The sequence below is a fragment of the Prinia subflava genome, chromosome 10, assembly GCF_021018805.1.
Source record: "Prinia subflava isolate CZ2003 ecotype Zambia chromosome 10, Cam_Psub_1.2, whole genome shotgun sequence".
NCBI classification, from domain to species: domain Eukaryota; kingdom Metazoa; phylum Chordata; class Aves; order Passeriformes; family Cisticolidae; genus Prinia; species Prinia subflava.
Window position 1 is genome coordinate 27,693,474 of NC_086256.1, and position 23,832 is coordinate 27,717,305.

The 23,832-nt window shown below is 47.3% G+C and overlaps 2 protein-coding genes across 5 annotated transcripts; one reads left to right on the forward strand and one right to left on the reverse strand.

The window, feature by feature from the left end:
• Positions 1–856: 856 nt before the first annotated feature.
• NPHS2 (NPHS2 stomatin family member, podocin) lies at positions 857–6,519 on the reverse strand. Its single transcript, XM_063406583.1, has 8 exons — positions 6,243–6,519; positions 4,557–4,660; positions 3,633–3,705; positions 3,249–3,331; positions 2,777–2,980; positions 2,383–2,438; positions 1,523–1,601; positions 857–1,135 (listed from the first exon to the last, which is right to left on the reverse strand). The coding sequence occupies exons 1-8, from the start codon at positions 6,517–6,519 to the stop codon at positions 857–859; spliced, it is 1,155 nt and encodes a 384-aa protein (XP_063262653.1).
• Positions 6,520–9,103: 2,584 nt separating this feature from the next.
• TDRD5 (tudor domain containing 5) lies at positions 9,104–23,523 on the forward strand. 4 transcript variants are annotated; one of them, XM_063406582.1, is made up of 10 exons: positions 9,104–9,137; positions 9,508–9,743; positions 10,686–11,273; positions 12,063–12,193; positions 15,374–15,579; positions 16,265–16,471; positions 17,496–17,562; positions 18,530–18,730; positions 19,571–19,730; positions 22,780–23,523. In XM_063406582.1, exons 1-9 carry the CDS (start codon positions 9,130–9,132, stop codon positions 19,724–19,726), a joined length of 1,800 nt encoding a protein of 599 aa, XP_063262652.1. In that variant the 5' UTR covers positions 9,104–9,129; the 3' UTR covers positions 19,727–19,730; positions 22,780–23,523. The 4 variants fall into 4 exon arrangements, with proteins under 4 accessions (XP_063262652.1, XP_063262651.1, XP_063262650.1 ...); XM_063406581.1 differs by lacking the exon at positions 9,104–9,137 and having other exon boundaries at positions 9,168–9,743; positions 12,066–12,193; XM_063406579.1 differs by lacking the exon at positions 9,104–9,137 and having other exon boundaries at positions 9,170–9,743.
• The last annotated feature ends 309 nt before the right edge of the window (positions 23,524–23,832 follow it).

A 23,832-nucleotide genomic window follows, 5' to 3' on the forward strand; every position in this document is an offset into this window, starting at 1 on the left:
ATTTTGGGGAATTCCCTCTAGTCGTTCTCGGTGTGTGAATAATACCGAAGAACTGCAGGCAGGCAAAAGTGTTACCGTCCCCGAGGCTCTCAGCCGGTGGTGCCGGACTCCCCGTGTCAGCCCAGTGGGTGTTGGCTAAATGGGTCACCTTAACTTTTTTCCAGGGCCCGCGAGCTCAGACATTGTCCTGCCTCACCACCCTGTGGAAGAGAGCAGCAGCACAGCCTTTCCTCTGCACAGCAGATGTGCCCGGCAGGGAAGCATCAAGCTTTAAAGGCTGCCCTCTCCTCCTCTTTCTTCTCCTCCTACTTCAGAACTAGGGCTAAATGCCTCGGTTGTGGGGACGTATGTGGGTAGTTACTGAAATCCCTGAAATACAGGACACCACAAGGACACAGCTCTTTCCCTCCCTGCAGGACCACCAGGATGGCAGCACCCAGCACCCTGCGTGCTGTTCCCCCAGGGATTGTGCTCCCACTTCTACCTGCCCGGCTGTTTGGGTTGCAGATGGGAACAGGTAGGGACATAGGGGAGGGTCTGTCCTTCCTTCCAGGGCGATGAGGCAAGATGGATCAGACCCTGGGAGCTGGGCTGTAACATGTCAAGGTGCATCTGGCTCTGTGGAGGGGCAGGGATGACATCCCCCTTTCCTCAACCGCCTGCTCACACACTTGCCAGGCCTCCTCCTTGCACTCCGTATTTTTTCCTTTCCAAAACAACTAGAGGCTTTTTCTGTGTACAATCCACTTTATATTGTAGACTTGGGGTGCTTTCCCTCCTGCCTCCAGGTCAGAATCTGATGTGGGCCAGCCTTCTTGCTCCTTTCTGAGCAGGAGGAATGTGGGAACCATTTCTCTCAGAGCATGGGTGAGTCCTTCTTGTCTTTTGGGTTTTCTGGGAGCTTTGTGGTGCCTGTGAGGAGGCTGCTCACAGCTGGAGGGCTGTGGGTAGCTGGAGAGACCAGGTTCATGGCATCCAGAGGCAAGGGCAAGATGAAAGCAGGAGGTTTCTCCGTGGTAAGGGAGTGCAGTGCATGGAGATAACGGAGCTGAGCAGCAGCTGGAGCACTGGACAGGATCTCAGCCGCCATCCGCAGGGACTCGGAAGCGGCCTTTTCCCCCTCTGCAGCGATCACCTACCAAGCAGGGGAAGAAGGAAGGTTCTGTGAGGCTGGGAGTGAGGGGGCACGGACTGCTTGTTACAGAGGGAGGTTGCCATGGTGAAATTTTCAGGGTCAGTGTGATTATAGCATTCCTGCTCCTTGAAGATCACAGCATGTACTAACCTCTTGACATTGCCAGAAGTCTGGAAGCTCATGTCTGGCGTGTTTTTGCCAAGCCCATCAGACAGCTCACAACAGAGCTCCCCTTGTTAGACTCAGCTTTTGTTCAGGAATTAAAGGAAACATACAAACCCAGAGCTGTGTGCCTCTGTGGCATGTCCCAGGGACCTCAAACCAGAGGTGGGAAAGGGAGGAGGAATGCTTTGGAAGGAGATGAGAAGTGTTCAGGTGTTGGCATACCCGCACTTTGGCCTGTCTCTGGGCCTCCGCTTCCACAGCCAGGGACTGCCGGAGCTCAGCAGGCAGCTGCACGTTGTTGCTGTGGTAGTAAAGACAGCCATTAGCTGGGCTCTTGGCTCTCCTGGCAGCACTGGATGGTCAGTCTGGGGCTTGGGATGGGCTCAGTCGGTCTCTGCAGAGCAGCTCATTCATATTCTTTGCCCCCCGGGTGTCCCTCTTTTGGTGTTTCACTTTAGCCTTCTACCTTTTTTAGTGACCAGGCTTGCATGATCACCAGGCAGCAGGGAGGGAGACCTCTTTGTGTCTCTGAGGCTTATAGTTTAAGCTCACTCTTTGTGAGGCAGCAGAGACTCCACTAGGAGACAGCTCTCAAGACAGGCACAGGAATGTTCTGTTCACAGATTTAGTCATTCACTGCTTGGCTCTCTCTTCCATGTCCCTCTGAGTGATCAGTGAGTCCCACATTTCTGCACAGACTTGAGTGATGAGCCCATCCCTTCCTGTGCTGACACCCCAGGGCCTTTGATCTAGAGTGTGACATTGAGAGCTCAGTGCCTTGCTGTGCCTTTTGGGCTACCAGAATTGGGTGCAAACTCTGCCTGCAGCAGAAGCAAAACAGTGATGAGATCCCAGCTAAGGATCCTGCCCTGACAGTCAGGGCAGGAGAAAGAACAGTCTTACATGTGGAAATTTTACATGAGGCAGAGGCTGAAAAGGGCAGGGAAAATAGGAAGGTGAGTGGTGAGGCTCTACCTTGTGCAGAACACAAAGCAGGAAGAGGTGCAGGTAACAGTGAGCAGCACAGGACAGGTACTTGCAGAGGGAGAGAGAATTCCCTTCTACTGGCATTTCCTACCTACATTTCTATTCTCTCCACTTTGATTCCCCAGCAGCCTGTGACCGCATCCAAAGCCACCTATGAAGACAAACATTTTTAGAGCTTGGGGAGAACCGCAGCCCCAGCCTAGCGCCCTTACAGGGAGCAAGACAGGGCACGGACTTTAACTGCAAGACTGTAAGACAGATTTATCAGGTTCAGTGGGCAAGGCCCCTCAGAAATAAAATGACTGCCCTCACTTCCCATTTGTGTTTACCCCAGGAGTTTAGGGTGATTTAACTAGAGTCCACACTGGTTCCAAGTGTGGAAGCCTTCCTCAAACCAGCGTCTGAGACTCTGAGGGACTGGCCACCTGAGCTTCTTTGTGGGGCCTCAATTCCCCCCTTGCTTTGCTGTCTCCCTCCCCACGGAAGCACCTTTATCTCCTGGCTGATGTTCTTCCTCTCCAGCAGAAGCTCAGAGAAGGCCTGATGTGCCAGGAGGCGCTTTGTGGTGGTCTGCACCAGCAGCTGGATGGCACTGGAGATGCTGGTCAGGGTGGTGAGGAGAAGAGAGGCATTTTCCAACCGGTAGTAGCAGACAGCATCTATCTCCAGAGTTACCATGTCTTTGGTCACCACCTAAGTAGAAGACATTAGGGGAGGTGGAGCTGGTTCTGGTAACTCGAAGGTTAGAACAGAAAAGCACACAACTGAGAGAATGATAAAGACTGGCTGAATGGCTAAGTCTTTGTAGCTTCCACCTCTGCTACTGACTCATCTTGGGCAAACTAGAGGTTACTTTGAGATGGTTTTTCAAACTTTTCTTTGCAAGGATGAAGGATGGAAGCATAAGATTTTACATTAAAAAGATCCCAAAATTAATATAGAGAGGGGGTGTCAGCCATACCTGATGGAAGGGGATCTCTAGGGTTTTGAGGCGGAGGTCTATCTTGTGATAGGTGTCCAAACAGGGAAGGAAAAAGAAAAGGCCTGTGGGAGGAAGAGAAAGTAGGTAGTAATCAGAAATACAGAAATTGCTTCTTCTGTTTTGGAGAACAGGGGAGGGTTTAGCATGCAGAACTACAAAAGAACACCAGTACATAGGCTCAGACTCTCTGGCTGCTTCTGTGATGGAAAAGCCATCAGAAACTACTGACCTTTAAAAGGAAGGGAACAAAAACCATCCCATCTGCTGTCTGGCCATGTCTGCTTGGAGGGCACCAGCATGTGAGCTTTGGTAAGGCATGCAGAAGAGGAGCAGCGTGGCTGGGGGGAGCTCAGTAAACCTTACCGGGTCCTTTGGCTCTGCCAGGAAGGAGATGCCCGAGTCGGAAAACAATGGCTCTCTCATACTCCCGCACTACCTGCAGAGGGAACAAAACCTAGGCTGGAGAGGAAGAAGCAGGACTGGGAAAAGCAGCCTCACTGGCATGGAAGGAAATTTATTCTGGGAAAGACCTGCAAAGGGAGGATTTCAGCAGGTTGTGGCATCACCTGTCAATGAGTCACTTTACCTTTACCCAGAACTGCTGGCCAGTCTCGTATATGAGGACCTCTGTGACAGACAGAGATTTGGTTAGAACAGCTTCCCAAGATCACCCAGAATTTTGCTTCCTTACAGCCTGGCCAACTTAAATAACCCGAGTTAAGATATTCCGTGTTGCTTGTTTCCCTCCAAGGCAAACGTGCTCATCCTAAGAGCTGAGCTGTAATACTGACATCCTTGTTGATAACAAGATTAATGTGAAATTTCCTGAGAAGTGGGAATCCAAATGCCTGCATTTGTAGCCATGCTATAAATCTGAATAAAAATGAGAGGAAGAGGGAAAATCTGCTATGAACTAAGAGATCAATCTCTCTTAAAATTTTGAATTTAATGCCTACTCACCCTGCTGCTGTAATGCAGCCATGTCTGGGCTAGGTAGGCTGAGGGACTTGTCTGAAAGTGAACAGACTTGCAGTTTGTTTCAAAAAAGAGAAACCTTCGTTCCTTCCTGCTGATATTTCAGCAGGAGTATTTAGTAGGCAATGGTTGGACGCCTGTGCTCTAGCAACACGCAATAAAGGACAAATCAAAATTAATGGTGAGTTGAAGAGGTATAAATAGGGGCCTTATACCAATAAAACCTTTATGCTCATGTCCAACACATGCTGAGTGAATGTGTGACATCCAGATCAGACACCATATCCTGAGAGGCCCCATGGCTATTCTCACCTTCATGCAGAACCAGACAGAAATGGGGAAGGTCACAATGATGAACAGGAAAGACAAGATGGTCAAAAGCCACTCACAGACACCCAGACCAGGAGACTTCACACCTAGGGAGAAACCCAACAGGACTGTGTTAGAAGAGGACTGCTCCCAAAATACTGATAGCCCGACAAGTGCCTGCACATATCAGCTTCACTGTTGTCCTTTGCCTGGACTCATTGTAAGTGAACCACTTGGCTCTCTCTGGAGCTGAATTAAGGAACACTCCCTGCTCCAGATTGCCAGGAGCTGCAAGGATGGATGGATAGATTTTTGTCTCTGCTTTCCTGACAAACTTGAGCCATGCTTCTCCATGGTTGCTTGACTAGAGAGCAGACTTGATCTTGAAGAATTTGGGCTACCAAGTAGGGTTGACAGGCTTGGAGCGGGCAGATTTCCTGAGCTGGGTCCCTGAAGTTTATCTGGAAAGATAAGCTAAAAACAAAGAGAGATTTATAAGAGATATAAGAGAGTTTTAAGCATGCACAGCCTGAAGTGCCCCTCTCTATCAGAGTATTTCAGGTTGTTTTAGGATAGGATTTTAGTTGCATCCCAGCTCCCTAATGCAGTGGGATGAAGCCTCTGGTGCCAGTAAAATCTTCCTGTGTTCTAAGAAATCACCTCAAGGTGCTGGAGGCTGACTGGGGTGGTCAGCCCAGATAATTATTACTTTCTACATCTCCCCAAAGTGAGTGCAGGTCATCTTGCTCTGGATTCCTTTTGTTATGCTCCTGTCTGAGGGAAAAATCAACACGTATGGCATGAAAACACATGAAGCCAGAGATGGATCAGGATTTCCAACTGTGAAGTTAGCATCCATCCCACTTTTAATACCTTCCAACCCTTCCATCCCTACCCCTCTGCCTTTGAAGTACTTTGCAAAACCAACAGGTTCTGAGGAGCTTCTGGTCCCAAGAACCTATGGTTCTAAAGCTCCTAAGCACGGCCCAATAGCTGTAATTCCTGTAATGGAGGCAGAAAGATGAAGCTGTGAAAATCTAGTTCCCAGGGAGTCAGGAGCAAGTCTGAACATTTGTGTCACTCTAGGGCAGTAGAGGCACTAGCATGGAAGGGCACAAGTGGTGCTGGCTTTTGTAATGCACATCTGCCATGCCTGTGGTGATGCTGGGTTCCAACAGGCCCAGTCGTATTGCCAGAAGGATCACAATGCTCCCTTCTGTTGTAGCAGGCTGGGAATGTGCCTAACAAACACGTGGGAAGGAGCTGCTCTAAAAGATTATCCAGCAGGTGAGGAGGAGCAAGGCTGCACCTCAAGGACAGTTCTTCCCTGCAGCAAGATCCTTTGGGCTATGAACTGGCAGTAAGGAAAATGCCATTCACTTAAAGGAGGCCAAGCAAGAAAAGGAAGAGACCAGAGCATGAACAGAACTGGGGAGTAGCAAGCTGAAGCATGAGGAATGCTGGGAATGTAATTGCTTGTATCCAGATACACTGCTTTGCTGGGTGATGCTAATAAGCCTGCAGAAGCTGGCTGGGAGGCTGGCTGGAGTCTCCCATATCCTATCCTAAGGATAACCACACCTGTGCAAGGTGGGTGTGATAACACCATGCAGAGAGCAGTCACACTGTGACCCACACACCATCAAAGAGCCCACAGTTTTCCAACCCCTTCCCTTCTTTAGGCCATACCTTCCTCTTGCTGCTCACTATCCAGCAATGCCATTGCCTCCATTTCTTCATCAGACACCACATCATCCACATCCACCACTGTGGAGGTGTGCACCCTGCCATCACTCCCCGCAGTGCTCTTGGTCTCTTTGGCTTTCTCCTGCTTTACATCTCCCTTTCCTTTGCCAGCTTCTCTGCTGCTCTCTCTCTTCTCTCGTTTGCTCTGCGCAGCCGGGGACTCTCTGCGTCTTCTGTGAGACTCCCTGGAAGAGCTCCGAGACCTCTTCTCCATCCTCATCTGTGCTGAGGAACACGCAGCTGCCTGGGGAGCAGAATGAGTACGTGCTCAAATTTATTGCTGCAGGCAGGAAAAGCAGGCAGGGGAGGAGAGAAGGGGAGGTGTCACATCAAGAGGCTCATTTCAAGTTCATCACAGGCTTGTCAGGCATAATGGACAGTGAAGTGAGCAAGCTGTTTCCAGCTGCTCTGCTCTCATCACACACTGTTGTGGAGATGGGAAGGAAAGTTAGACATCTGGACAGAGTGGACCCCAGGAGGACACGCTATTTGCATCTTGTTGCTTTTGGAAATAAAATACAATCAGAAGCATTCCGGTGATTTTTAGTAGATAGTTCCTGCAAAGCTGCTGGAAAGCAACCTAAAAGTAACTGTCAGGCATGTAGCCCCAAAGATATCAAAAGGCCCAGAATAGACACCAGGGTGAAAAACCTTTGCTGGTGAGACCAGTGTCTTACTCGGGAGTGGCTGGAGGGGTGTTGTGGTGAATGTCTGGCTGAGTACCACCTCACACTGCTCTGCTCTCCAGAAGCCCTTTGGCTGGCACTGTGAAGGGACATTGGCAGCAATCCCCCATTCTCTAGGGTCACATTTTAGCAAGGAGGGAAAGGAACTGGTCCCAGCTTTCCTGAATGGGTGTTAGTAGGAGAGCCATCACAGAGTTAGAGCTGCTGAATCTGAATTGCCAGAAGAGTTTGTGCCTGAATGCCTCCCTAGTTTAGCACAGCAGGAGCATGGCAGAGCAAACTTAGGAGCTTTCTCTTTTCATGCTGCTCAGCCTGTGTTGACATCTGCAGAAACCTCTGGAAGAAACACTTTTAAAGTCACCAACTGTATTAAAGAAATAAGCACATGGCTAGAAATTACACTACAGAAGGACACACCTGGGACATAGGGCAGGGCTGAGCTCACAGGTATTCTAGTCCCTGGTGTGGAGGAGTGGCTGGAACAAGCTGGGAAGACAGCTGGGGAAGTGCTGATCTCGTTTTTTCACACATTCCTGTTTTATTGGAGACTTGTGCTCCATCTGGAGTCAGGATATTGCAGGCAGGGAGGGAGCAGCTGCCTGCTTTCTCTGCTGTGCTGGGTGCTGTGTCAGCAGGTCATCAGGGAAGTGATGGATGGAAAGGGCTAAAGGCAGAGAAAAGTTGGGTGTAAATGGGGTGTAATTAATAAATTTATACAGTGTGTATTCTTTGGAAGTGCTCCAGAAACCTTTTCTACTTTGTGTTTATCGCTTGGCCAACATGGGAATGGTGGAGATGGTCTCCAGCTGCTGAAAAGGCAGGTGGTGTTTCAAGCAGCAACAGCAAAAGGCAGCTCAGGTCTGGTTTTGGATTCCAGTTGGTGTCTTGTCAAAAGCACCCTGGCATGTTGAACACCTCCAAACCTGCAACATGCTGGTTTTGACTCATATTTTATTCAACTAGTGTGTGCTGACTCCACCATGCCTGGGAGATATGTTTGGTAGCTAACTTTTGAAATGAGGAGATTTTTTTTGAGAGCACATGATGATGAATGTCCTAGAATTCACAGGTTCAGCTCCTGTTTTTGTCTGAAAAGTACTCCTGTGTGGAAATCAGCTGTGCAGTAGAGGGGGTTTTCAGATATCTGTGAGCCCTTAAAAAACAGCCATTGCACCCCCCTTTAACTACACTCTGTGAACTCTGGAAAGTCAATGACTCCTCTGTGGATTTTCCTCTCAGGCTGAAAAAAAATACAAGACTCCTCTTAATAACCACATCTGGTTTTAAATATTGTTATGCTGAAGGAACTGGTCATGTTCTGTGTTAGGCTGCTTCCTAATGTGCTTATTGTGTCTCCACTGTGGATTTTCCTCTTGGATGGGACAAAAAAAATAATGACTCTTTACAATACAAGACTCCTTTTACAAAATACTAGATTCCTTTTAATGACATTAGCACATGGAGGTTCTGGAGCAAGCCCATAGAGAAGGGCAATGGAGTTGGGAAGGGTGTGGAGCACAAGTCTGATGAGGAGTAGCGGAGGGAGATGTGGGGAGCTCAGCCTGCAGAAAAGGAGGCTCAGGGGAGATATTATCACTCCCAAAGCCACGGGAAGGTGTAGCCAGGTGGGGATCAGGATTTTCACCCAGGCAACCAGAGAGAGGACAAGGGAACATCGTCTACACCAGGAGAGGTTTGAGTTGAACTAGGGAGAAACTTCTTCACGGTAAGGAGTGGTTAGACATTGGAACAGGCTGCCCAGGCAGGTAGGGACATCACGATCCCTGAAGGTGTTTAAGGAAAGTCTGCACATAGCGCTCAGTGCTCTGCTCTAGCTGACATCGTGGTGTTGGGTCACGGCTTGGACTCGATCATCTCACAGAGCTTCTCCAATCGTTTTTGGTTGGGGTTTTGGTTGTTTTTCGGTTATTTCTTACGAAGGCATGGGAAGCATCTCCCCGCCGGTCCTCCCCATCCCCGAGGCAGCAGCAAGCGCACCCCGCCTCAGCGCTGAGGGCGGCGGCGGCCACTCCCCCTCAGGGGCGCAGCAATGGCGGCCCCGGCTGGCGGGGGCTGCCCCGCCCCGCCCTCGCGCCCGGAAAGGCGGGAAGCGCGCGGCGCAGGCGCGCGGGGAGGCCGCAGCGATGGCGCCGTGCGTGTGGGAACGTGGGGAGGTCCCGGCGTGGGGCTGAGGGCAGCGGGGGTGTCGGGGGGACAGGGACCCGGCTGAGGGGCGAAACCCCGCGGCGGGGGTCACAGGGGTTTCCGCGAGGAGCGCGGACACCGGCGGTGGGTGGGGTGTCCTCGGGCAGTTTGGACGCGCAGGGTGTCTGGACTGGCAGAGGTTTAGGGGTGCGCTGAGCTCCAGGGGTGCTGGCAGGTGAAGACAGGATGTGTTGCTGAACCTGCTGCCCACTCCCCCTGCCGGCTTTCAGCTGCTAAGTGGGAAAAAGTTAAAATTCGACGTGATTTTGAGGAGCTGTGGTACGAGTCGTCATGTGCTCGCTGGTGTTCCCCTTTAGTACAGAGGTGTCCAAGCAGGCGCAGCTGATGGAGCTGCTGAAGAAGGAGGTGAGGGCGATGCTGATAGCTGCCAAAGCGGGCTTGACACCAGAGCAGCTGGAGGAGCAGTACATGGCCATGGTCTGCAAACCCCTTCCTCTGCAGGACCTGGGCTTCCAGTCCACCTTGGAGCTGGTGACACAAATGCCTGAAGTTGTCCGAATCTGTTCTAAGAATGGCACTATAATCCTAAAAGGTGAGGTTTCGTTTCCAAATGGGTAGAGGAGTTGTTTGGAACGTCACACTGGAGTGAAGGATGTTCAGATGTGCAGAACTGTATGTCACCTATCTCTTAATCTGTTTCTCATATGACTCTGGTTTATTTTTTGTCTTTGATATTTCTTCTTGTATTTTGATCTGCCTTTTAACACTTTTTTGCTCTTCCCTCCTGAAAAAGTCACCCATGTTTCCTTTATTTTTGTACACTTTTTCACTCTGCACTTGGTTTAAAAAGTAATGTAACGTTTCCTTATTGGGTACTTTAGAACTGGTAAGCATCACTTTTCCTGGAAATGGAGACTATAGCAGGAGCCAAAACCAGGGATGAGGCCTCTTGAGAGAAGCTGTGAGGGTTTCCATACCTGACCCCATAGGAAGCTTAGCCTCTATCAAAGAACCTTTTTTCTTTATCTTTGGGGAAGAGTTTTGACAACAAATGGCAGTTGCAAAAAATTGATTGGGAAGGGTGAAATGTCATGGGGCTTTTGAGTGCTACAGTAAGATAAGAAAAAGTTGTTTAGAAGCTTGGAAAAGACCTGGGCTGTTTTGCACAGAGACCTTTCCTGGGCTGGGGTGCTCTGTAGTGAGGGTTTATTGTAATTCTGCTTTCCCAGCAAAACTCTCAGGAGCTTGGTTTTTGTTTGTGATCCTGCATCCAAGAATTTGACCTGCCTTCCTGCCTGGTCTGAATTTCTGGGGATGAGGGTGCAAACTGGTTGCTGGCTTTTAAAAATAGTTCGGTCCAGTTTGCAAAGGGCAGGGTTGCTGGGAATCAACCATGGGTTGGTGTGATTGCTTTTGAAGGAGACAGCTGCTTCTGGAAGGGGTATGGAGAAGAGGAAAGAAAGGAACAAAGAGGAGCTTTGCCAGTGTGGAGCTTTTAATCATTCATTCATTCGTTCATTTATTTCTGTTGCAGCCATTGCAGATGACTCCACCAAAGGGATTGCCAAGCTGGTTGCCAACCAGAAAGTAAAACCACGTAAGGCATCAAAGAAAACTGCTACAAAGGCAAATGCTGTTTTTCCCAGTAAGAACTCGAGGAATCCACAGAGTTTCCAAACTCTGAGTGCCAGGACTCCTGTCCTGCCAGCATCGGTGAAGGTTGAGCTGCAGGACCTGCTGAGCTCCTCCCCACTTCTGCTCACAGACTTGGACAAGGCCTTCCTCAGACGCTTTGGCCGGGCACTCCAGTACAGGCAGTATGGATTTTTGTCCATGTTTGAAGTCCTCAGGAGCATGTCTGACTCCATTGTGGTTGAGCAGACAAAGGCAGGTTCCTTGCTGGTCCTGAGGAAGTACTTGACAAGCACAATAGAACGTGAAGAGGAGGAGGAAGAGGAGCCTCAAGGGGAGGCTGAGGAGGAAGAAGAGCCTCAAGGTGAGGCTGAGGAGGAAGAGGAGGCTGAGGAAGAAGAGGAGCCTCAAGGTGAGGCTGAGGAGGAAGAGCAGGCTCAGGAAGAAGAGTTGCCTCAAGGTGAGGCTCAGGAAGAAGAGATGCTGCAAGGTGAGGTGGTGTATTTAACTGAAAGCGCATAGTAGCTCTTACAAGCTCTGTGGCCAAGCAAGTGCCTTTCAAGTGTCTGTAGCTGCATTTCCACTTGCTGTAGAAGTCCTGATTCCCTGGGGCTTAGCACAGAAGGGCTGTTGGGCTCTGCAGAAGGAGCTGTCACAAGGCAGTTGTCTTGGTAGCAGAGAATTTAAGGGGAAGGTTTTGACACATTGCCACTGTTTTGTGGTGTGAGGTGAAAGAAGGGCTGATCATGGACTTGCTGAATGTGTGTGTTGGACTGGAATTTCTCATCACTCCAGGGAATAGGTGGAAAAACTAGAAGGATCTTCTAAATGTCTGCTCTGCAGGCTGGTAAAGCCTTTGCCATACACTTTTTGAGATTGAGGATTTAACACTGGCCTGAAAGGCTTGGCTGCAGTGGTCCACGAAAGAATCAGGACTGCAGATGCCCTCATCATTCCCATAAAACCTTTGGGAGAGGGTGGATAATCACATGCAGTTCCTGCCAAATTCACAGCTTTTCCAGGGAAAATTCATGTTAACATTATTCTAGCAATGGGTTTTAACCCTTAGCTTGCTTACAAGAGCAAGTGATTCTTGTTTTGTGTTAACTTACTGGCACAGTGAATCCTCACGAGTGTGGTGGCTGTGAATGCTACAAGTATTGAGGAAAGCAACACCAGTGCTTTCAGACTTCCCTTTTTTAATGTTTTCCATTTCTGCTTAATATGCAACACTGTAGCAGTCCAACAAAGAATAACAGCCAAATTACTGCCTTTGCAGCAGCATCTGCAGCTGAGACACCTCCTCTGGAACCCCTCTGTGAGACAGAGAGCTTCTACCAGGCAGCACACCTGATGGATTCAGAGCCAGCACAAGCACAAGCAGTAGATACAGGTGATCACCTTAAACAAGTAAGTGGCTGGACAAATGATCTGTAGGTTTTTTTCATGTTGATTTCAAGGGGTGATATGCTTTTTACTGCCTTTGTTTCTGATGAGTTTGAATTGTCGAGGCACCGCTGCTTCCAAACATTTTTGTGCCTGTTTTAGATGTCTCTGGAGGCGACCAGACTCATAGTAGCCTGGTGGATAGCTTTATGTGGCATCCAAAGTCAGTCTTTCTCTGGTCTCCTTCTGGTCTTGAGGTCTATCACATCATCCAAGGCCAGTTAAGTGTTACCTTGCTTGCTTACAAGAGTGGTGATACCTTTTGGCATAGTTACTTTTAACTGGACTTTAATAACTATGTTGTGAGACAGGTGTTTAGCCTGGAGAAAAGGAGACTCAGGGGTGACCTTATCACTCTCCACAACTCCCTGAAAGGTGGCTGTAGTGAATTGGGGGTTGGTCTCTTTCTCCAGGCAGCAGCTGACAGAACAAGAGGACACAGTCTCAAGCTGCACCAAAGGAAATACAGGTTGGATATTAGGAAGAAGTTTTTCACAGAGAGAGTAATAAAGTAATAAGAATGGTCTGCCTAGGGAGGTGGTGGAGTCACCATCCCTGGATATGTTTAACAAAAGGCTGGATGTGGCACTGGTGCCATGGTTTAGTTGAGGTTAGGGCTGGGTTGGACTCGATGATCTTGAAGGTCTCTTCCAGCCTGGTGATTCTGTGAAATTTCCCCTGCTGCTGTTGACAGGGCTTCGGTGTCAAACAGTTTGACAGAGCTGAGGAATGTTCCTCAGTGACCTTGATTCCTGCAGTCTCAAGTCTGCTATTTGGTAGGAAATTATCATTATTTTGTTTTATTTCGCAGTGTGTTTTTAGAAAGGGATGGAGAACAGCAGTGCACAGGCTCTGAACTGCCAAATCTTCTTGGCAGAATTTGTTTGTCCCTCCTTTATGTTTTTTACTTTTGAGTATCTTTAGGCCTTCTTTTTTCAGGAAAATCCTCCTGCTTAGAGTTGTTTCCTCTGCCAAGCTTGTTCTGTACAATTGGAGCTTAGAGGAAGGGAAAGAATCCCAAGGGTTCTTCCTGACTTTGGTGTTTTGTGTACTAATGAGCTTGGAGGCCTGGAACTATGGCTGGACTTTGTGTAGCACTTGATAAAACATACCCTTGAGAGATTTTTGGCAGCCTGTTCTGATCCTTTAAAGAAATGTTAGTTTGGTGTGATGAGGTCCACAGGGAATTGCCCTGGGTCAGATCACAAGTCTGATTGTGTGAAGGCTCTGAAAGGGGAGATACGGTCTAGGTAGCCCCAGATTTTTGTTCCTCAGTATTGCAGAAGGAACCCATTTAAAGATCCTGGCAAGACAAGACTTGGAAGATGTTTGTACAACTCCTGTTTGCCATGAAACACCAAGATTGCTGTTTTGTTTTAAAAAAACTCCGAAGAGGAGGAAAGCAGTTTAGAATGTGTTTGTCTGGGTGTGCAATGGACATTTGTTCATCAGGATGCTGCAAGGTAGAGGGGAAAGATGCAACCTGATCCCTGCCTTGCTGGTATCCTGGAGGTGTTTTCAGGGTCAGGTGGGGCACTAGGGCTGAGTCCATCTGCTCAGTTCCAAGAAGGATAAAGACAACAGAGCTGCTGCTCTCAGGAGCTTTTTCTTGCTGCTGTGACAGAAGGAAAAGTGTCACCCCTGCTCTTGGCACCTGCCAGTGCAGCTTGGGGCAAGGATTCAGCCACTCTTGCAAGCCGTACCTCTTATAAAGCCTGGTTTTACACTGTGTACTCTTGCTTTGTCTTTTTATAACTTTGTTGCATCTTGTGAGCTTCTCTTCAAGTGTACTGAGTCTTTCAAAGAAATGTCTGTTGTCACTAACAGTATGTGAGCTAGCATGTAAAGCTCACATGTGCCCTTAAAGGTCTGATCTGAAGACCTTTCTCAGAGCAAAATTGTCCCTTAGAAATGCCACCATTCACAGGGACTACATAGAGGAAATTTGTGAAATTGTAAGGGTTTTTTAGAGGTGATACTTCTGCTCAGGCCAGAATTCCCTCAGTTGCTTCTAGACTCAAAAATGCCAACTCACTGTTTGACTCAAATGCTTTAGTCAAAATTTCTAGCTCCAAAAAACTGAAGGAGTCAGTTTTTACTCAGTCTGGAGAAAGAGAGACCAGGGAAGTGGTCACAGCACCAAGCCTGCCAGAATTCAAGAAACATTTGGACAGTGTTCTCAGGCATATGATGGGGTTCTTTGGGATTCCTTTGCAGGTCTGGACTTTAAAGATCCTTGTAAGTGCATTCTAACTCAGAATATTCTATGATTCTGCACCTTTATAAAGTGATTAAGGGAGCCACTTCTGCAAAACCTTGTTGTTTGCAGTTGAATTTAGGTAGAAGCAACAGGGATTGTGCTGGAATATGAATCGCCCACACCTTGCCTGGTGCAGTGATAATTTGTACTGTGTTCACAATGAGGAAAATTGAAGTATTTTTGACTTCTAATCATTGGTGAAGTGCTGTCTGCTGGCACAAAAGAAAGCTCTTGAGGCCGTGAAAGTAGCTGATGTCTGAGTAAGGCTCCCATCCGTACTACTTCATGTGAAATAATGTTTTCAGCAGTTAGAATAATGAAAAATCTCACTTGTACAAATTTGTCTAAAGTGAGAAAATAACAGAATTTGTAGATTTTGACTGGTTTTTGTCTTGGGAAGTAGCTCTAGTGTGAAAGTGGGATGCATTCATGTCTTCTGTCACATTGGAATCATTTTCAGATAGTTTTGCTGGTTCAATCATGTACTTTTTCATGGTCATGGAACATAGAAATGTATCTTTTCAGTAAAATCCAGCAAAGAGGTGGATTGGCTTTGGGGTTTGATTTTGTTTTGCTTTTTTGGCAATAGTCATTCACTACTTTTGTCTAAATATGTGACCTGACTTCAATTCCTCTCCTTTATTCCTTACAGGAATATGAACAAGGTATTTTTGTTGCACCCCTCTTAACACTGGAGGGAAGAAAGAAGGAGAGTGTGAAAATGATTGTTTCTATCACAGGGAAAGTTTTCATCCAATTTTGTCCAGTAATTCAGAAGTCCCCAGGAAAGCAGAACTATTTTTTAAATTAGTGGCAAGGCCAATTATGTGTGTTCAGTGCATGATGAGACATCTGAGTGCCACCTCCCTCTTATCCCCTTGCAGTGTCCAGGTTTTGAGCAGTTTCCATCGACTCCAGAAATCCCTCCAGATGCTGTTCAGGACAGAAAGCTTTGCAGTTTGCCCCCTCTGAAGAGAAGGTGCTTGGTGGGAGTCAATGTGGAATTCGTCACCTCTCCTAGCCAGTTCTACATCCACATCTGCAGCACGGAAGCCTCCTATAAACTGCAGGATCTGATGTTTGAGATGAGGTGGGAGCATGCTGTGGCAGTGCAGGGGGCGTTTGTGCTGAGGGAACCGGGCACCCAGCTCCTGGTGATGGTCACTGCAGGCTTCATCACTCGGTGCAGGGATGCTGGTGCTGCCCTCAAACACTACTCATAATGTTTATCCATTCCTTTTAACTCACGTGCACTAAGTGTGGTCACCAGCAGCTCCTGTGGTTTGGCTGTGTGCTAGCAGTTCTGAACTTTGTAAGCCTGGAAGGATTATGGGAAGGAGCTTGAGGGGTTGCTTTGCCTTGTCTGTGCAGCTGTTGCTCATGTGCTCAGTTAAGGCTTTTACTCCCACCTCCAACACTGCACCTGGGCCAGTACTCCAGAACCTGGGTCATGAGGAATGCTGATACATGAAGGTAATGGTAAAAAAGTAATGATTAGGATGACTGTGTTTAGCCTCTGATTAATCCCCATTAATTAACTTTTTTTGGACCCCAAGAGTATCATTCAGATGTTAAAAGCTTGGGGTTGCAATTTGATTCCCGTTCCAGTTCGAAGTGTGGCAGAACAGAGATATAAAGGGTCTATTAAAACAACTCCTGAAAATTCATATCACGGGGACTTTACAAAGTCAGGATTCTTTCGATGCCCCATATATTCCTTCTTGTTCATCTCCTGCATCCTGCTAAGCCTGGTTTCTCACTGTGACCTCTTACAGACACGTTTACTCACATAAAGTTGCGTCTGATAAATACATCATGCCCGAGTCTGCGGTGCGGCCTGGGCAGCTCTGCTGTGTGATGGTCTCCAAGTGGTGGTACCGTGTGATCATCCACCGTGTGGTCAATGACCGCGAGGTGGAGGTCTTCTACGCAGACTATGGACACCTCCAGATCGTCCAGAAGTCCTCGCTGAGGTTCCTCAAGTAAGTGAATTACACATGGGTGGCAGAATTGCAGAGCAGCTGAAGCTGGGTAAGGCTTCTGGAGGTCGTCCTGGCCAAGCTCCCTGCTGAAGTGGGGCTGTCTAGAACAGGGTGCCTAGGGCCATGCTGAGATGGTGTTTGAATGTTTCCAAAGATGAAGATTCCATGACCTCTCTGGGCAAACCATTCAGTGCTTGGTCACTCTCCTTGTAAAACTAACACTTCCCAGCTGGTGCACACTGTGCTGATGCATGGTGTTCTTCTTCCCCAAGTGCAGGGCTTTGTTGAACTTCATGAGGTTCCTGTCTGCCCTATTTCTCTATCCTGTCAAGATCTGTCTGGATGGCAACCTGACCCTGTGGGCATCAGCCACTCCTGCCAGTTTTGTCATCAGCAGGCTGAGGGTAGACTCTCCCCCCTCACCCAGGCTGATAATGAAGGCATTGAGCAGTACTGGACTGAGCACTGGCCCCTGGGGCACACTGCTAAATCCCTTCCTGTGTCTGCCTTCACTCTTCAGTCTGTCCTCTTGCTGCTGTCTGTCACCTCGAGGCAAGCTGCCTAATGCTCCTTCCTGAGTTGCATGAATGGGTGTACACATTCCCCTGAAGGCACATCCCCCAAGTGGGACTTGTTTGCAACGTCAGAGGTTCTTTTTCTCTGCAATACAGCACGTTTTCCATATTTGTGTCTTCCCCCTCGTTTGCCTCTCCTTGTGCCTGATTGTTGCATTCTTTGGTTCAAAAGTCATGGTTCTCTGTCTGTAACTTTGTCTCCACGAGGGGTTTTGATGGGAAGGTACTTGGGCCAGGGAATGCATAAGGGACCAGTTGTTACTGCTGGTTTTGCTGTGCCCATTCTCTGGATATGGAGTGTTTTCTGAAGCTGCTGTTGGGTTTTAGCCATGAGTGCACAATCCAGTTTATGCTCCTGCATTGCTAAACTGGTAGTAAAACCCAGAAGAGGAGGAAGTTCTGCTGATTTATCCCTGCTTTTGCTGTAATGGTTTTGCTTTGTGTTTTAGGTGGCACTACTTGAAGCTCCCTGCTCAGGCCATCCCGTGTTCCTTGGCGTGGGTAAAACCCGTGGAGGTGCGTGCCCACACACAGCTTTGTTTATTGACATATGTCGAGGAGTTATCAAGTAGAGCTTGTCTTTTTCTCCTGCCAAGGGCAAACATTTGGATGAAGTCAGGTCCTGTTGATATTTACAGCAGAATTAGTGCTGTTATGTTCAGTAGAGTGTGCTAGGTGAGTATCTGCTCTACAAGCAGTCGCCTTCCACTGCGTTCCTTGCCACCAGAGCATTATTGCTTATATTCTTGAAGAAACAGATGGCTACTGTTAAGTAACACAGCAAACTTGTTCCTGTCCCTGCCAGTAGTTCCCCAAAGTCCTTCTGAAGCCTTGGTAGCTCCAACCCTCTGTTTTAAAAACTTATTCTGCAACAGAGCAAGTTAAGTGAGTTGGTTTGATGCAGTTAGCATCGCCAGAGTTACAGAGGTCATAAGAAAGTTTCTCTGTCATGAGAAACCTCTTGGTCAAAGCCTGAGAAGTACAGTCTCTGAAGGAAGGCATGTGAGTAGAGTCGCTGGCTGTGCGCTTTTAAAGATATCGCTTTTAAAAAAATTATTTCCCCTGGGTTTCGAGGGTTAATCAAGGTTTTCCTTGTGGTGAGGCTTAGCAGCATCTTAATAACTTTTGATACTTTTAAAGTTTGTAAACTCTTGTGATTCCAGGAATTAAAAAAGACAACCCAACAAACAAAACCAGCAAACTGTATTTTAGACATTTGGGATAAAATCACTGGTGAATGCAAGGAACTACGTTTGGAAGTAGGTATTTAGGATGAAAGGGCATTCCCAGTGTAATGAGAATTGCAGGCTTTGGGGTAGTTTGGTTTATTTTCATGCTGGGAAGCTTGTCTGCCTGACTTTCCTGTATTTGTCACTAGCCTGGCCTAGCTCAGTTGACTTTTGACAAGTGCCCACCACAAGGAAAAGTCTCAGGTGGTGGACATTGGTCTGTTCATGGTAACTTTACGTTGTTTCCTCTTCAGGGTACATGGTCCAATGCAGCAATTCTCCTGTTCAAGCATCTCTGTCGCTTCAAGGAGCTCGTGGGCATCGTGGATGAATATGTGGATGGTGTTCTGTACCTCTTCCTGTGTGACACATCCACCAAGGAGGATGTCTACTTCCACTCTGTCTTGAGGGATATGGGATATGCTGATGTCTGTGGAGAGAACATTCCTTCCCAGGTCAGGAGAGAGGCTGAAGAGTGCTGCTGAAAGGAGGAATCCCTGTTTGGGTGCCTGTAATGGGAAGATTCTTAGATGAAGCAAGTGGTTTTGTGAAGAGCAAAACTGGTATTCCCTGCTTTCCTGTAGCTTTTTGTTTTGTGACTGCATCCCAGAGTGTCTAACTCTGGGGAGAACTTGTTTTTTGGTTAAGGTGGAATCTGATGGTACAGCAGAGGTATTCTGTTTAGTGGAACAAACTTTCCAGCCTGTCTTCCAGCAATGGATTAAAAGGTGATACGGAAATGGTTTTGGTTTACAAACTGCCATACTTTGCCAGTGAAATGTACAGCGCTGGATGGCATAACCATGGTGATTGCCTATTGCCACACCACTTGTAAGCCAGATCATTTGTGCTTTAGACTTACCTGTGGCATTGTTTGCATGTCTCAGCTCAGTTCCAGTAAGAACTGTGTGGATTATGCAAACCCTGGAAAAGATACTGCCACCATTTGATATTCCAGCAGAAAGCTGAGTTTTACAGCCTGGAGTGCTTCTATCTGTTGTTTCATTCAGCATATGCAGAATGCATGTTCTGGCAAGATCAGATTGTGTGATGGTATTTTTGCATGTGTAGGCCCAATTCTGGGGGAGAGGGGCATTGCTGAGAAATTTTGCTGCTGGCAAAAGAGGAGTTGATTTTCTTGCTAAGGCCATTTCTGCAAGAATTTGGAGCTAACTCTTGGTTGTGCACCTTCATCCATTTGCTGACCTGTTTGAGATTTGCTGAATCCTTTTTATTCTTTGGTAGTTCCATGTGGAGTTTTTTTACTATTCTGGCGTGTGTTTTGTTTGTTCTAGGAATTTGAGGAACTGAATCCTTCAGCCTTGTATGTTCAGCCCAGTGGGAAGGATGGGAATGCTGAAGTGGTGGAGCCAGACCTTCGCTTGCAGCAGGGATCTCAAGATGCAGACAGTGAAACAGCACCCTTGAAGGTGGATGGGGCTGAGCTGTGACCAGGTGAGAGTTTGGCACTGCTGTCATTCCATGAAATCTGCTCCAGGGCTCAGCAGATGCGTCTTGTTTTAGTCTCATGGAAGTTTTCTGTGGAGTTGGTTTTCTGCTTTTATAAAAAGCAAGCAGAAACATAATATGAAAACTGTTATTTACGTGGATCATAAATACCTTTCTTGCTGTCTGTCCTCTGATCCCTTTGCAGACTTCAGGGACTCTGTGTGCTCTCTCTAACCTCCCGTATGTGCACCATAATTTTTCAGTTTGAGAGTGGACTCTGAGAACTCAGAGCAGTGCAGATTCTTGTGATCAGTTTGACTTGGCACTTCTGTGGTTTTGCACCCCTGGGAGCCAGGAAGTGTGTGTTCTCCTCTCAGATCTCTGGGGTTTGGCAAAGGATGTGTAATAATTCAGGGTAGTAGCTTTTAAATGCAGGAAAAGGCCACCACAAATGCTAGTGGTGAATATTTGCAGTAAAGGGTCTTGCTCATCCTAAACTGACCTGAAAGGAAGTGATTGCAGTCCTGGTTGTTGCTGGAGAGATAAGGTTCTGTGCAACTACAGGTTCGTTAAAAAAATAACTCTGAGGGTGAAGGTAAAACATATGTGTATGCTTTACCCCTTGGGTTTCAGAGCATGTTCAAAGAGAAGCCCTTGGCTATTCAAGTTTGATTAACTGCTGAACAGAGAGGTTACCACGGAGTAAACCCCAGGTCCTGAGTGCAGTCTAGGCTATGAGAAACCATTAGAAACACCAGGAGCACTTGTCTACAGGTGATTCTCTCCCCTTTTCTGTGTTATTTAAATTGCAGTGTTGACATGAGACATTTTACTACAGGGTCCAAAACACCTTTCAAGGCAATGTCAGCTGTTGAAGTGTTCAGCAGTGGGCCTGCTCTGGGGCTGTTTCTGACACTGCTCTGAAAGAACAGTAAAAACAAGTGTTAATGCTAGTAACTTGAAAAGTAGTAATTTTCTCTAGTTTTTTTCCTAGCCAACTTAGGTTTCTGTGCTAGAGAAACTCTGTCTGAGCTGTGTGTCTTGGATATTAATGTCCTTGCTCTGTCAGTTTATCAAATGGACAGAAAGACACGAACCATCATCTTATTGTATGTATTTGGAAGAAGCTAATGTGGAGAAGACTGCAAATCTGAGTTAGTGTTTCAAATCAGGAACCTGGAAGGTTCTTACATAGCTAACTAAAGCAAGATTCATAAATGTCAGACATAGGTGGTGATTTGAAGACTGGGGCAATGTAAATGCATCCTGTCCCTCTGTAAGAGTGGCATGGGCAGCAAGAGAGATAAAAATTATCTTGTAACCTTGTCCTAACACTCGTATTTTTTCCTGCATGTTAAGCAGAGGTTTTTGGTGAGCTGCTGGTATCCAGCTGAGTAATTGGCTAATTGGGCTCTAGTGATGCCTGTCTTGGCATCCTGTGAGCACTGAATTCCTGCTGCCCAGCCATCCTTGCTGCTGCAGGAATGCCTCACAGTCCCCTCGTGCCCTGACAACAGAAGCAGCCTAGAGAGCAAGTGCCCAGTTTTTGAACAGCTGTGGTTGAATTGCTGCTTGTCTGTCATTTCACTAGTTTTCTCCTCCATACTGAGTTAAAAAAATACAAACATCAGCTGTCCTCTGTGGCTGAGACATGAGTGAACCTCCCTGAAATGTAAATTTAATTTGAATTCTTAAGCAAAAATGCAGAGGGGCTTCCTCTGACTCAGCTCCTGCCTCCTTGCAGAAACTCCCTCTGTCATTGCTGTCCCTGGTTCTGTGTGGGGTTGCTGAGAGATGAGACAGCTGTTAATTCTTTGCTAAGAGAGGGTGCCTTGTGTGCCATGTGCCATGGCTCTTCCCAGCTTGCTGTGGAGGAAAAGCTGCCCTTTGGCCGGGGGGACTGGGGGATAATTGTTGTGTAGTCTTGTTCTGTTTTTTTAATTATCCATTTGCTGACCTTCCACTTCTTTGTAAATTTTGAGAGGTAATTAAGATCAGCTAATGAGCTGAGTGTGCACTAATTGCACCCTCTCGATTTTTTTGCATACATTTGCAGACACCTCATTCTCTTGGAGAGTCCTCAATGCCTGCTGTCTTAGTCAAGTCAGTGGAAGACCTTTACACCTCCTTTATTTACTGCAGGCAAGCAGCAGAAATGAGGCAAGATGACTCAGATCAGATGGAGAGTTTTTCCAGCAGGGCCCAGCTTAGGAAGCTGTACATCCCAGTGTGGGACTCATGGCAGCACTATTCATGCTGGGCCCCCTTGGCAGTATGAACAGATCCCTCAGTCAAAACTGACTGGCAGAAAGTTGAGCAGCCTGTTACTGTGCTGTGAGTTTTACAGCCCCTCTTGGGTATCCTAAGGCTGGTGCTGCTGGAGCTGATGGAAATGTTTGTGTTCCTGTGGGCTGGAGATGCCACCATAATAAAGAGTTGGATGCAATGTATTGGGTTGACCTTTTTGCAGCAAAATGGATTTCTAATTGTTTAATGGGAACAGATGAATTGAGGGTTAGTTGGGTTTTGTTCTCTTTTCTGTTCTCATTATTTGGTTTTGTTCTCTTTTCTGGACTTTCTGCTGCTTGTGTGCAGAAGCATTTGTTTCTCCACTCCAGTGTTCATTTCCTACTGAATCTCCCAGTCTCAACCATAAGGAACTAAAGCCTTTTGTAAACCCTGTGAGTTCACTCTGTGTGTGTTTATCTTCCATCTTCCAAATTATGGAAGAATTTACAACACCCATACAAGAGTTGCTCAGTTTACAAGGTGGATTAAGTAACTTGCCAAAGACAATGGCTATTTATGCCTTGGAACTTTCTCTCTGGAGTTCTTCAGACAAAAACTACTGAATTCACATCTGATTTCCCACCTCTGGAGAAAGTGGAGGTGGAGCAGCAAGAGAAGAGGGAGAGAGGGATCCTTGCATTATACCCTGTCAGACTCATCAAAGTCTTCTTTCCATGACCTGGTGAGGTGCAGGCAAAAGGGATTTTGATCTAAACTGGAGCCTGTGCAGATCTGACCTTTCTTTTCTGTGTTCCTCTTCATGCAGATGAAGAAAACATGAAGACCAAGACTTTCCTGGGAGTCTCATGGTTGGCCTCTGCAGTGCTCTGGGCTCTGTGACCAAGGGTCACCTCAGGAACTGTGTGTCCCTCCTGCCCTGCTCTCTGCAGTGTTGGCAGCTGCATGATTGGCCACTTCCCATGCCTGCTTCCAGTGGCTGCCCAGCCTGACAAGGAGGGTGTGATAAGAGGGGAGAAGCTGCAGCTGCTGCCAAGGAAGCAGCACAGGCTCTCTGTATGACCGTGCTGCAGTTTTTTTGGGGTTTTTTTTGGTTTTTTGGTTTTTTTTTTTTTGTTCAGAAACATTCAATCCGTTGAAAAAACCTGGAGTGTAATGTCTCAGGTGTGCCCAGCATGTGTGATAAATGTTAGTTTTACTTACAGGAAAATAGTTTGGTTTTGTTGTACTGAGTTACTGCTCTTTAATATAATGGTTCAGGAGAACATCCAAGTGTCACATTGTGTTATGTGTCCTTTAAGTTTAGGAGAGGGAAACTGGCTGCCCATCCCTCCCTCCTTCAGTGCATGAGCTGTTTTGACATTGTGTGGAGATGTGGTTTTGGTTTTTAGCACAGTGCCTGCTCTAAACACTCCTTGCTGTGAGGGCAGCTGAAGAAATCTCCTTCCCCAAAAAGATTATGCTGTGATTTGTTGCATGTTGTATGTACAAAGTGTCAGGAATCTCATCTTAAAGATATGGAATAAAATCTCTAAGGAATCCAGTGAGAGAGAGCCTGAAGCTTGACCGTGTTTGTGTAGCTCCTTGCCTGTGGCACGTGATCCTAATGGGTGTTAATGCAGAGAAAGGCTGTGAAAACAGAAGAGCCCTGGTTAGGAATGCTGGCATCCAACTGCTTTTCTGGAACCTGGAGTGTTCCTCACATCTTCAGGGGCTTCAAGGGCCATTCTGTGCCCTCTGGCAGAGGCCAGAGGTATCTTCCTCTGCAAACCACCAAGAAAAGCTGAATTATACTAGCAGGAATACTGGAATGGGTAAAAGCCCAGCATAAGACGTTTGTGGATTGGACTAGTTGATCTTA

Coding starts and splice junctions, on each gene's coding strand:
- TDRD5 (XM_063406580.1), top strand. CDS start 9,482: ATGTGCTCGCTGGTGTTCCCCTTTAGTACAGAGGTGTCCAAGCAGGCG. Junction 9,744..10,685: donor TGGCACTATAATCCTAAAAG/GTGAGGTTTCGT, acceptor TTTCTGTTGCAG/CCATTGCAGATGACTCCACC. Junction 15,580..16,264: donor GATCTGATGTTTGAGATGAG/GTGGGAGCATGC, acceptor GACCTCTTACAG/ACACGTTTACTCACATAAAG.
- NPHS2 (XM_063406583.1), bottom strand. CDS start 6,519: ATGAGGATGGAGAAGAGGTCTCGGAGCTCTTCCAGGGAGTCTCACAGA. Junction 3,332..3,632: donor TGGCAGAGCCAAAGGACCCG/GTAAGGTTTACT, acceptor TTCCTCCCACAG/GCCTTTTCTTTTTCCTTCCC. Junction 1,136..1,522: donor AGAGACAGGCCAAAGTGCGG/GTATGCCAACAC, acceptor CCTGCTTGGTAG/GTGATCGCTGCAGAGGGGGA.